Genomic DNA, 13,492 nt, shown 5'->3' on the forward strand with positions numbered 1-13,492 from the left:
CTTATGGTGTTTTATGTTGGATCTTCTCTTTGTATAAATACTATTTAGCAGTTCTAGATATTATATTATACATACATAACTCATCACAGTATGCTTGTGTTGATATTTTATCAATTTGAGTAAAGTGTGTAATCCTTACCTTACATCCTTTTATTCTCCCCTATTGGTAATGTAATTATGGGCATACCTTGTTTTATTATGCTTTGCATTATTGTGTTTTTTACAAATTAAAGGTTTGTGGCAACCCTGCATTGTTAGATGATGGTTAGCATTTTTAAGTAATAAAGTATTTTTCAATTAAGGCACGTATTTTTTTTTTTTTTTACACATAATGCTGTTGCACACTTAATAGACTACAGTACATTGTAAACATAACTTTTATAGGCACCAGAAGACCAATAATTCATGTGACTCACTTTATTGTCATATTTGCTTTATTGCAGTGGTCTGGAACCAAACCCACAATAACTCTGAGGTATGCTTGTATCTTGTAAAATTACATGTAAATTTTACATATGTAAAAGTACTTAAATATTTCCCTTACATACAATTAGAATTGCACATCAGACAGTGTTATAATTTTTGCTTCATCTCTCAAACATAATTTAGAAAACTCAAGAGGAGATGGATGGTCTATTATACTGACCCATATTTTTGCTATTTCTGTTGTTCTTTTATTTCCTGATGTACCAAAATTCTTTATTTTATTGTTTCTGTCCTGTTTTAAGAATTCCTTAGCTATACTTTGAGGGTAGGTCTGCTGGAAATAAATCTTTTAGTTTTACTTCATCTGAGGATGTCTTATTTCCCCTTCATTCCTAAAGGATATTTTCACCAGATATACAGTTTGGGGTTGAGCACTTGAAAAATGTTATGTCACTTCTTATTGGCCTGCATGATTCTTGATGAGAAATCTGATGTCATTGGAATGATTTTTCCTTTGTAGGTAAGATATCATCATTTCTCACTACTTTCAAACGTTGTCTTTAGTTTTCAGTAGTTTGATTATTATGGGCCTTAGCATAGATTTCTTTGAGTTTATACTGTTTCACTTAGTTTCTTGAATCTTTTGTCCAATAGACATTTTTCAGCCTTTATTTGTTTGAATACTTATGTTTGGGACCTTCTTTTTTCTCTTCTTCTGATACTCTAGTGACACCTTGTGAGATCTTTTCTTTTAGTCCCATATGGTCATGAGTTCTGTTCATTTGTTTTAAGTCTGTTTTCTGTTCAGATTGGGTGATTTCTGTTGCTCTGTCTTCAAGTTCATTGATTTTTCCTCTGTCTCCTTCATTCTGCTGCTTAGCCTGTCCATTCAGTTGTTAAGTCTCTGCTATTTTTTTTTTCTTGTTTCAAAATTTCCAGTTGATACTAATTTATATTAGCTGTTTCTTTGCTGAGTCTTTCTGTTCTTTTGCATATGCTTCAACATGTTTGTATTGCCCGTTGAAACATTTTTATGATGAATGTTTTAAAACCCTTGTCAGATAATTGCAACATCTGCATCATTTTGATGTTAACATCTCTTGATTCTCTTTTCTCATTCAAGTTGAGATTTTTTGGTTTTTGGTGTAATGAGTGATTTTTGCTTGTATCCTGGACGTTTTGGTGTTATGCTATGGGGCTGTGGACCTTATTTAAGTCTTCTGTTTTATTAGTCTCTTTTAAAAAGAGACTCATGCTGAGAACAGCTGCCTACTGTCTGATTATCTCTAAAATATTAGTACATTTCTTGGTAGAGGCAACACAATTTTTTTTTTTAGTGTTAGTTTTCTCATTGAGTGTCTACCCACAATTTTCTCTGAATCTTAAAAATTTTACAATTATCATGATGATAAAAGAATATTTTACTGTTTGTAAAGATGAAACTTTTCCTTTGCTGTGATGGTTTGCAATTGAAAGCTTTTTTTTTAAAATTTATTTATTTATTTATTTTTGGCTGTGCTGGGTCTTCGTTTCTGTGCGAGGGCTTTCTCTAGTTGCGGCAAGCGGGGGCCACTCTTCATCGCAGTGCACGGGCCTCTCACTATCGCGGCCTCTCTTGTTGCAGAGCACAGGCTCCAGACGCGCAGGCTCAGTAGCTGTGGCTCACGGGCCCAGTTGCTCCGCGGCATGTGGGATCTTCCCAGACCAGGGCTTGAACCCGTGTCCCCTGCATTGGCAGGCAGATTCTCAACCACTGCACCACCAGGGAAGCCCTGAAAGCTTTTTTAAAGTACAGAATGATTAGTAAGATAGCATTTATCCAAGTACCCAGGCCCAGGATTCCTTGGAATCAGAGACATAGTCTTAAAATTTATAGAATTAATTTCCTTTACAAGGGCTCTAGTTTGCGTACGTTTATGACATTCTTCACACTTGCCAGCATGGAAATGTCTCACTTAATTTTCTAAACCGACAGTGTCAGCATGAAGATAGAGTTGGCGATTGGGACAGCACATTCTGGGCAACTGGAGTGTGTGTCCTGAGCTAACTGGCCTGCTCATCTGTAAATTTCTAGATTGACATTTACATATATTAGATATCGTACCATTAACTCTGATTCAGAAGTTTGTCTCCATTTATGTATAGTGTTGGTGTAATTTCTTATTCGAGAAGTTGGTATTCTCATCTCTTACAGAACATTGTGTAAGAGGAGTCAGTAACTCCAAGGTTACTGCATACACAGTGTGTGGCCGGGGCACCTCAGCTTGAGGGACTGCCTGACCGTTGTCCCTGTTGCTTGTTTTTGCTGCTGATGTCAAGGCACGCTGCTCTGGCGCTGTTCCTTTAAATTTTTTTTTTTTTTAAACGATTCCCTTGTTCATCTCCTCTGCTGCTGTAGGAAGGAAGGAGTTCCAGTTTTTCAGAAGTTCATACGGTTTTGCTGCTCATTAATGACTCATCAGTGACACAGTTGAACTTGGAAGCTGCATTTGATGAAGAAAATGTACACATTTCTCTGTAGCATTTTGTCGCTTTGTTTTTCTGCGTTATTAACATGTAGGCAGAGAGGGGGTGTTTATTTTTCTTAAAGAAGGTTTAAGCATTAGGCATATTTTAAATGTTTTTCTCCCTTTAATATCAGTTGACTCTCAGAAATGTTTCTCATCAAAGTGGAAACAATAAGGCTGTTGGATACTTAAGGTAAAAATGTGAGTTTAAGGTAGTTATTGTATTGACCTACTTTTACTTAGATACATGTAAATTATTCATCTTCCAGTACTTGAATGTTTTGTTGAAAGTTCCTAATTTTTTTAAACCTTTGGCAGCAGCTGAGATAGCTGTCTTCAGTTCTTACCGTGGTGGTACTCTTGGGTTCAGTATCATCCGTTCTGTCGTCTTTGTTCACATTGTTTTTACTCATTTTAAAAATATGTTTCCAGAATTATACTTAATTGCTGGAAGCGTTGATCTTTCTTGAGTGACAAACCAATTAAGTGTGTATGACACCAGGCAACAAAGACACTTAAGATTCTCTGCTTATCCTGTCTCTGAAAAATCCATTATTCATCATCTTATTGTTTTTAAATACTGAGGTAAAATTTTCAATACAATAGGAAAATTGCTTTGGAAGTGGAATAAATTGCTTGCCAGCTCAAAGGCTCCATTTCTGAAGTTGAGGTTACTAAACATGATGTTGCTTATATTCATTATCTTTCAGACTCATTGTACTGCTTTTCTAGCATTAAACTTGATAAGATTGTGACTTTTGCTAAAAAACAACACAATGCCTAAAAGAACTTAATGAAAAAGACTAAACATCTCATTTTGTATACTATATTATAATATATTTAAGTGGTGTTTTGAATTTTAATTACATTTTGTATAAATATTCATTTTCTAGTTGACTGTTTTAAAAGAAGTAATCTTACACAGAAGTAAGAAAAAAGGAATTTTTGAGAGGAAAAGTATTAGTTCTGTCTTAGATTATGTAATTTTTTGCCTAAACCATCTCAAATGATAGGTCGCTTGCTGTAGGGATGTTCAGTGATGGTATCAGTAGTAATTGGAGTTGTTTGTAGAAGATTATATGGAGAGATTAAAACGAGTATCCCTTTGATTAGTGGAGTAAGGTGTTCAAAAGAGAGGTGATAATAGTGACTGCTACTTCTCCTGACATATGCTTTCAGCCAGAGGTCTTCTGCCTTCTTGTTTTTAGTGATGATATGGTATTCCATCATGTATTAAAAACAACTCTAATCGTTGATATTAAGGTTTTTCCAGGCTTTTGGGGTGATCGGCACAGCACGGTGATCATTATCTTTGTAGATATATCTTGTATATATTTTTAATTTTATGAGATAATAGAACCTGTGCGTTAAAGTTTAATTGCATTACCAAAAGAAAAAAAAAAAAAAAAAAAGGCTTTCAATGCATCTTCACAAATTAGTCTCCAAAAAGTTGTTCACATTCTTACCAGCAATTAAGAGTCCCTGGTTATCCAAGACTGTTGGCCATGCCAGATGTTAAGAAGTATTTTTTCAGTTGTTTTAATTTGCATGTTTTAAACGTCCTTTTTGAAAACAAAAATTCTTCCCAGGCTTAAAGCCTTCCACTGCCTTCCTCTTCCACTTTGAATTCGCGTTACGCTCTTCCTTTCGGCTTCCCAGTCTGTGGGGCTTGCCCCGCTGCATCTGCAGCTGCATTTGCCGCAGCTCCGCCCGGCTCGCTCCCTCCAGCCACACTGGCTGTCTCCCCTCCTGCAGCCCTCCAGGCTCTGCAGCCCCTCTAGGTCTTCCTAGACCTTCGTGTGCTTGGCTGCTTTTCATCCAGGTGTCGCTTCTTGAGACTCAGGCTCCTGGACAATCTGAGGAAGACCCCCTCCTGTCACTTCTGGTCTCATCACCCCCTTTATTGTCTTCCTAGCACTTTCCCCTTTGAAAATAGTTTACGTCTTGTTTTTGTCCTGTTAGTACCTAAGCTGTGTATGAGCAGGGGCTTCGTGTGCCTCTTTGCTTCTGTACCCGCAGGGACAGCGCTAGCACGTAGTGGACGCTCAAGTGTTTGTTGTAAGGTCCTAATGCGGTGGAGTGTAATTTTCTAAGTATAGCTGTATTTCTTCCTTTGTGAATTGTCTTTGTTCATGTGTCATTCAAAGTGTTTGCTTTTTTATTGATTCTTATTGATTTGTGAGAGCTGCTTATAAAGAATCGTTTTTTCTGTCATGTGCTGCATATTTTCCCCCATTTTCTCATTTGCTTTAAAGTTTTCTTCTTTGATGATGCAGAATAGAGACCCCCAGAGTGCCTGGCCGCAGTAAGGACCCAGTAAACTTTAGCCATCCATTGTCCGGGGCTCCTTCGCCTGAGACGCCTGCAGGAGTTCTTTTTCACTCTGGTTTGTTGTCTGATTGACAAGCCTGTTCCCCGAACGATCGACCTCTTGAGCCAGCTTGCCCCGTGTGTAAGGGTGCAGCACGCTGGCTGTGGCAGCCAGCAGGAGGATGAGGAGAAGGGCCTCGTGGTAAGTGCAGGTGAAGCCGTGCGGCGGGGATTAGCTCGGCGCGCTGAGGGCGTGGGTGGCGGTGAGGGGGGTCCGCCGTCCAGCGGTGACGTGGCTGCCGGAGAGCAGGGTGTCACCAACAATAATTACGGAGGTCTGCTCTTCTTTAGAAAATTGTGGCAAAGTGTACGTAACGTAAGAGATACCACCTCAGCCGTTTTTCAGTGCCCAGTAAATGGCATTAAGCACGTTACCGTTGCTGTGTGACCGCCACCGCCATCTACCCACAGAACTTCCATCTTCCTAAACTGAAACTCTGTGCCCCTTCGACACTGACCTCCACCCTCCCCCACTGCCCGCTCGCCTCTCTCTACCTTCTGTCTCTGGAGTTGACTGCTCTGGGGACCTCATGTAAGTGGAGTCACGCGGTGTTTGTCTTCTCGTGTCCGGCTTCTTTCACTGAGCATTATGTCCTGAAGGTTCTCGTTGTAGCTTGTATCAGTTTTCTTCCTTTTCATGGCTGAATGGTATCCCATTGTGTGTATGGTCCACGTTTGTCTATGGACATTTGAGTTTTTGTTCTTTCTTGTAGTATGGTTTTCTGTGTTAATTGTCTAAAACTGGGAATTAAGTGAATACATGTGAAGTGCCTAGATTAATGCCTGCGAGTCTGAGCTGTCAGTAGCTGTTCAGTGCCGGTTTCTTCTCCTTTTCGTCACCGTCATCATCCCTTCCACACTGAATTGTTAATCCGCAGGGTAGTGGGGGGGACGGGTCGGTGGCCCCCTCACTCAGTCTTCTGTTTTCAGCCCAGCCTCCCTTCCCCAGAGGAGCGGAGGGGTGGTTGCCTGGCTGGGTGGGAGGGGGGCTGCAGGTAAGGGTCCACATGTTTCTCTCAGCGCTTTCAGTTGGTTCTTATTCCAGCGTCCCTTCAGCCCCCTCCCAGAGGCACCCGGTGCTGCCGGTCTTCAGCCCTGCTAGGGTCCCGATCCCGAGGTTCCAATCCCTTGGTTCTCTGGTTTCTTCACTGCTGGCTTCAGACTCCATTTTCGTGGTTCTGCTTAGTTGTTTACCATCCATCCATCTGCTTTCCCCAGCTTCTTACATTTTGTTATCTCCTCTTTTGTTTTCCGTTCTTGTAGATTTACGCTTTGAAAAAAAAGCAATTTTTTGGATATTGAAAGTAGGTTATGTATTTAATCTTCCATGAAAGATTAAACATGAAACATTTTAATCTTGAAACATGAAACAAGAAACAAACATTTTTTTCATTTTACACATACCTGTCTGATTCATTTTTCTCTTTCAGAAGACTGGTTTTCTGGGTTTCTTACTCTACATAGTGGCATAGACCTCCAACAGCTCTTATCACAGGAGACAGTAGCTTTAGTTAGCTAGGGAGACGGCCGCCTTCTTCTCAGCTCCAGCCGCGGAATTTTCCTGGACAGCCGTGGCTTAGCTTGGTTGGCTGCCTGTCCCCGACCAACCACAGGAGGGTTTGAGGTCCCAGGCAGCTACACAGCGGTCCTTCCCGGGTGGTGGGCGGGGTGGGCCAGGTTCCTAAGGGAAGAGGAGCTGGTGGGGCCAAAGAATAGATTCCCTCCCACTGCTGGCCTCCCAGCTCCTGCCCGTCCTTGGCGAGCCCGCTCCATTTACTGCCGCTGCCTGCGTCATGTTGCAGAGGCCTCAGACTGAAAATGAGTAAAACCAAACTCAGGGTTCTCCCTCTGCTGTCCGAAGCCTGCCCCTGCTAGTGTTTTCTGTCCTACTGAGCGGTACTGCCGTGCTTCTTCCCGTACAGGCCGGTCGTCCTTAGGCTCTCGTGTCCTCTGAGTTCATAGTCAAGCGTCACCTGTCTGTCTGCTCTAGCTCTTAAATGCCCCGAATCTACCCACTTCTCTCCTTTTTTCTCCAGCTCCTTTGTTCAAGCGCTGTCTGTCTCTGTCCTGGGCTCTTGCAGCGGCCTCCTGATTGGCTCCAGCTCTGCCTCGACCAGTTCTCCAGGACAGCCAGAGTGCAGAGTGAATCTCATGTTTGCCTCTCACCTGAAGTGGTTGTCTTTCCTGTGATTTGCAAGGGCCTCCACTGCCAAGTTCCTTCTGCCTTTCCAGGCTCGCGAGAGGCCCTGATCTTACGTCTGCGCGGGCCGCCCCTGCTGCCCCTCTTACCTTCCGAAACGCGTCCAGCTAGATTGAATTTTCCGTGCAAGAGGGGAGCAGCCTCAGCCATAGTTCATTGGTAGCGTAGGACCCCGTGTGACACCAAAGGTGATCTTCTTCCCCTTAAATAAGTAAATGTATTCAGCCCCAGTCTGATAAGGCTAAGGTAAATTGCTTCTAGTGTTTTTGGTATTTCTCATAGCTCTCATATTGGTGGGAGTTTAAATTTGCAGTTTGGCAATATGTATCAAGTATTTTAGAGCTTATGACTTTACATAACAATTCTAGTCCTGGGACTCTCTGAAAGAATTCATCTAAAATATGGGAGAAGTGCTGTGCACAGATATACTCGCTGAAATATTTTTTAATGGGGAGTTATAAATGTCTTCCCTGTAGGGATAACTGAGTAACCTGGTAAGTCCACTCGCTGGACTCTTTTTTAGTTACCAAATGTTGAGAAGACGGTACAGAAACTTAGGTGGGAGGTTGGCATTGGCCTTCACGTCCAAGGACTTTTTTCCATCATTGAATTCCATTTGGGCTTGGATTCTTGACAGCTAGGCACTTATTTTAAGAATAAAGTCTCATGAAGATAGAGGCTTTGGGAATCTTGCCTGCTGACCTTTTCGCGGAATCCTAGTAGGCGAGTGCTACATGGCACCGTTGCCACACACTCACATGTGCACCAGCACATACAGGCACCCACCCACCCATGCACAGGCCGCACACACGTGCACACGCACACAGGTCCCTGAAGGATGGCTGAAAAGATAGCTAACTGCAGACATAAAGCTTGTCATATACTGTAGGAGATGCATTTTACTGAAGTTAAGAGCAGAATGGAAATTGTGCTAGTGCTGTTAGATGTTCCTGATTATCTGGAGCAGCACTCATCATTGTCCATCCTTCTGTAGGCTTCTTTTCCAAAATGTCGGCTTTCGAGAGTGACGGGAGATCTAGAGAAAGAAGATAGTAATGATGGAGAAAATGGCAAGTGTCCAGGTGACCACAGGTCTTAGAGGCAGTGGCAGGAGAAAAGATGGAGAAGCTGTAGATGGAAGAAGTAATGGAGAGTGGACATCTATTCCAGTCTTAAAATTTCTGTCCTTTGAATATAGTTTCCCCAGTTGTTCATTATAAGATATTGCAAGCATACAGAAACATCAAAAGAATGGTCTTTTACGTAGATAGAACAACTACACGTGGAAGGCTGCTTGGAGGGTTCCGCTCACGGCACGGTAACGGCAGCTTTCTTGGACAGCCTTTCCTTTCCTGCTTACCTTGGTTAAGTTTTTTGCAAAGGAAAGTAGCATTACTGTGCAGTGTTATTTGTAATGGTCTGCTTCCCCTGAGGACAGCTTAGTATGAGGGAAAAAGAAAAGTGTGATTAGTAGAATTGGGCCAGCTCTTGCCCTAAGCGAGACCCGTATTGTACACAGAAGACTGCTTGGCCTGCCTCAGTGCTCTGTTCTTTCCTTTATCCAGGTACCAGCTGGAAGATGAGTCTGCCCATTTGGATGAAATGCCACTAATGATGTCTGAAGAAGGCTTTGAGAATGACGAAAGTGATTACCACAAATTACCGCGAGCTAGGATCATGCGAAGAAAGAGAGGCCTAGAGTGGTTTGTCTGTGGAGGATGGAAGTTCCTCTGTGCCAGGTTTGTTATCCATTGCTGCCTAACCTCCTTCACACCAAGGTTACACAGTTATTTATAAGCTTAGCTTCTAAACACATTTGTTTCTATATCAAACTAAAGAAGCCGCTCTCTAAATGACATCATGGAGAGTATTAATAACCTTAGTCAAAACCAAACAGTGCTAATCCAAAAGGGACAGAAAGCCAAATTCACTTTTTTGTGAGATGTTTTAATGTTTAAAAGATGGAGGAAATTAGTGATTTTGTAATTACTGCATGGTAGAATTAATTCTGGTCACTGTATTGACATTTATAAACTGTGTTCCTTTCTTTTCCATCTGTGATTATAGAGGCGTCCCTTGGTATCTGTGGAGGACTGGTTCTGAGACCCAAATCAGTGGATGCTCAAGTCCCTTTATTTTTTCAGTTATACGTGTATATATATTTTTTCAGATTCTTTTCTATTGTAGGTTATTACAAGATATTGAATATAGTTCCCTGTGCTATGCAGTTGGTCCTTGTTGTTTATCTATTTTGTATATAGTACTGTGTATACGTTAATCCCAGACTCCTAATCTACACCCCCGCCACCCTCCCTGCTATCCCCATTGGTAACCGTAAGTTTGTTTTCTATGTCTGTGAGTCTGTTTCTGGTTTTTTTTGTTTTTTTTTTTTAAGCTGGGAAATCTTTTACTCCTCTGTTTCTGTTTTGTAAATAAGTTCATTTGTATCATTTTTTACTTTCCACGTATAAGCAATATCACATGATATTTATCTTTTCTCTGACTGACTCACTTCACTTAATATGATAATCTCTAGGTACATCCATGTTGCTGCAAATGGCGTTATTTTGTTCTTTTTTATGGCTGAGTAATATTCCATTGTATATCTGTACCACATCTTCTTTATCCATTCCTCTGTCGATGGGCATTTAGGTTGCTTCCATGTCTGGGTTATTGTAAATAATGCTGCAGTGAACATTGGGGTGCATGTACCTTTTTGATTTATGGTTTTCTCCAGATATATGCCCAGGAGTGGGATTGCTGGATCACATGGTAACTCTACTTTTAGTTTTTTCAGGAACCTCCATACCATTCTCCATAGTTGGAGTTGTAAATTGGTTGTACCAATTTACATTCTCACCAACGGTGTAGGAGGGTTCCTTTTTCTCCACACCCACGCCAACATTTATCCTTTGTAGACTTTTTAATGGTGGCCATTCTGACTGGTATGAGCTGATACCTTATGTAAATCTGTCATGTACTGGATTGGTCTAAGACAGACAGTTCTGTCAGATCCAGGAGCAGGATGTGGAGATGTAGGTTTGAGAGCTGTTGTTACTGTCATGGTAGTGGAAACCACCCGGAAGGATGACATTCCTAAAATGGCAGCAGTGTGGTAGAGGCCCATGAAGGAAGAAGGAAAGGGACCCCCTGGGGAAAAGGACAGTGTTGGAAAGGAAGACTAATAATCCTTTTTTTAGGCAGCAGAAAAAATAGGGGAGGACATGTGAAGTAAGTGTTGGAGAGGATGGCTTTTATCTTGACCTCAGTTGGGAACATTAGTTCATTTAAGTGAGGAGGTGTCTGGGATACACATGAGGACTAAAAAATGACAGAATTGGTCACGCCTTGGTAGAGACCATCAGTAATCGTGCATCTGTTGAGCCCAGCATAATTTCATTACTGTTTGCCCATCAGGGAGAAGCCTGAGCCATTACAGAACCAGCTGTGGAAGCGAGGGGTTGGGCAGTTACGGTGGGAACGGTGGCCAGTGTCGTGAGTTGAAGCGACGGCTGCGGCAGAGGAGCTTTGGGCGGTGCCACAGTTGCAGTCTGATGGGTGTGTGGTGTGTTCTCCATTAGTGTGGGGTGGGAGGAGCAGTGGGGTCAGACCCAGCGGTGCTGTTTGAGATGAGCATTCTCACTGCTGTTTACGGCCAAGAACTAGAAGAGGCCCTCTCCTGAGAGCCAAGGGCCAAGCCAGAAGCTGAACCAGAGCCTGACTTGACTCGCCAGAGCCTTTCCTGGCTCTTGGCTCCATGGACTGGGAAAAGCGCTAGGACGAGGAGGTGTGGTCCAAATGCGGTCGGTCCTGACTTGCACTCTTCAAGTAGATAAGTGCCTGGTCTCACCCTCCTAAAGGGAACCTGACGTGGAGATCAGTGGGATTGAGGAGGCTGAGAATCTTACCTACTGTGCATGGAGGATCCCTGGATAACAGAGAGTTGCTAAAAACTGGGGACGTGGGAGTGGGTACTGATGGCCATAAAACTTTAAGGTCGTAGTCTCGTGCTCATGGTGTGGACTTCAAGAGGGCAGGCCGTGTTTTGGAAGTGGTACTTATCCATACCAGTCAAACAGTTGCCAAGAATTGTGGGCATTGTTGAATTAATTATTTTCGGTCTTTTACAGGATTTTGTTTTTACCAAATGGAACATAGCCAGATTTTGGATTTCATTTGTAATATTCCTTTTCTTAAGGAAGATATTAAGAATATATTTGAAAATCTAGGTGTTAGTGGCAAAAACTAACATGTTTTGGGGATATTAAAACAGCTCAGTAATATATACTCGACACGTATGTAAAGTCTTTATCTTAGTAAATGGTGATCATGTGGGCAGAGCTGACCGAACCGTCGTGGTGGCTTCGCTCACGAGCGTCTCTTTCCACGTGGACGAGAGTGACCTGAGGCGCGGCCACACTTCGTGTTCAGTGTGCATCCGCTACACCAGGAAGTTGTTATGGAAATTAAAACTGCACCTTACAGAACAGACTGTACAGTTAGCAACTTGGATGGGTCTTATTTTCTTTATTCCTTATAGATTTCCAGTTTTGAATATTTGCTAACCTTTCTATTTTCTAAATACCAGGCATTATAAAAGTCAGTGTTATTAAGGTTATTAGGCGATGGATCAAAGAGTAGAAGATATATAAAATTACTTAGTTTAATTGCAGAAGAAAACGTTATGAATATTGTAAAGATAGATAGCAAATGTTAATGAGTTGCAGATATTTCATTGTATTTTTATTTGTAGATTCTGTGAGTAGTAAGGTTTATTTTTAAATTCTTCTTCTTCTGGGATTGAGTAGGCTTTAATTTCTTCATGGCTTAAGACCTGCCTTCTCATTTTTATTATTTGGCAAAAATTCCAACTCTGAGAAATTTGACTCTGAAAAAACTTTTTCTGTAATCTGTCTTCTAAACCTTGGAGTGTCCTCCACGTGGGTTACCGTGATGCACACCGGCATGTAGTTCTGGGGGACAGTAGCGCCTTTCTCACGAGGTTTACATTTCACTCGCTATCAAAAATCACTTTGTCCCCATGAAAGTGGAACCCCTGAATGGCATTTCCATATGAAGGGGGAGGGTATCAAATGCTAAGATTGTTCCCGGTTCTAAATGGCCTCTGCACTTTCAGTTAATCTGCAACACGTTTGGAGTGTAGAAACATGAGAAAATGCTGATCTCTTAAGAGGACATGAGTGCTGTGTCTCTTTTGGCTTGGTAACCAAAGGTACCTGTTGGATAGAATTAGTTATTCATTTATTTATTTGGGAAGGAGGCTTTCTAAATTTTGGAAGTTATTTAATTATGGCCCCTTAAAATTGTACAAGACAGGATCTTGGTATACAAAGATGTGCTTTATTTAGTATTGGAGTACTACTTTGATTGTAGAGGCATTTGCGAAAACTTACTAATACTAAAATGTTTTAAGAAAAAAGTGTAGTTTGTACACTATTGGATTTAGTTTCAATTTGACTTGACAGTGTAAGGCGATTTACATATAAATGGGAAAGTGTCTTCTGAATACTGAGTAACTGAGGAAACGTGCAGTGCGCATAGAACTGTACCTGGGTAAAGCTCCGTATTTCTTTCTTCCAGGGACTCCTCTGCATCTCCTTCTCACTTACCGGTATTTACCAATATGTTTTACTCTTATTACTTTGCCTTCAAAAATTGCCCATAGTTTTACTTTCTCCCTTAGCTCTACAGCTCCATAAGGCTTACTTACACGTACTTTTTTGGTTACAAGTATTTTCTTTATGTGGGGGGTTTGTCTTCTCTTTCTGGTCATATTTTCTGTCTGCATAATCCGGTGGCAATGCTGGCGGAGCCCCAGGCTTTTAAAACTTCGAGACTGTGTATTCATTTAATATTGTGGAATAGCGGGTGGTTTAACAGCGGCTCCCTAACCACTGCTTGATTCTGTCTTTGCATGAAGAAATCATGCTAAGATTTTAATTTGGTAATAGTAGTAGCAAAGTGTTAT

The 13,492-nt window shown here is 41.6% G+C and overlaps 1 protein-coding gene across 15 annotated transcripts in view; it reads left to right on the plus strand.

The window, feature by feature from the left end:
* The window catches only part of ATP9B (ATPase phospholipid transporting 9B (putative)), a 258,697-nt gene that overhangs the window by 37,930 nt on the left and 207,275 nt on the right, over window positions 1–13,492 (plus strand). For 6 of the 15 annotated variants that reach the window (XM_059895079.1, XM_059895076.1, XM_059895077.1 and 3 more), the window contains exon 2: window positions 9,069–9,242. The exons of 1 other annotated variant lie outside the window; for it this stretch is intronic. In XM_059895079.1, the coding sequence (XP_059751062.1) occupies window positions 9,106–9,242 (137 nt within the window). In that variant the 5' untranslated portion in view covers window positions 9,069–9,105. Of the gene's footprint in view, window positions 1–443; window positions 476–824; window positions 947–5,188; window positions 5,446–7,627; window positions 7,692–9,068; window positions 9,243–13,492 lie in introns of those variants that run through there. 8 more of the 15 variants (XM_059895073.1, XM_059895071.1, XM_059895072.1 and 5 more) reach the window with 6 other exon arrangements.

Source organism: Balaenoptera ricei, chromosome 14, assembly GCF_028023285.1.
Source record: "Balaenoptera ricei isolate mBalRic1 chromosome 14, mBalRic1.hap2, whole genome shotgun sequence".
NCBI classification, from domain to species: Eukaryota; Metazoa; Chordata; class Mammalia; order Artiodactyla; family Balaenopteridae; genus Balaenoptera; species Balaenoptera ricei.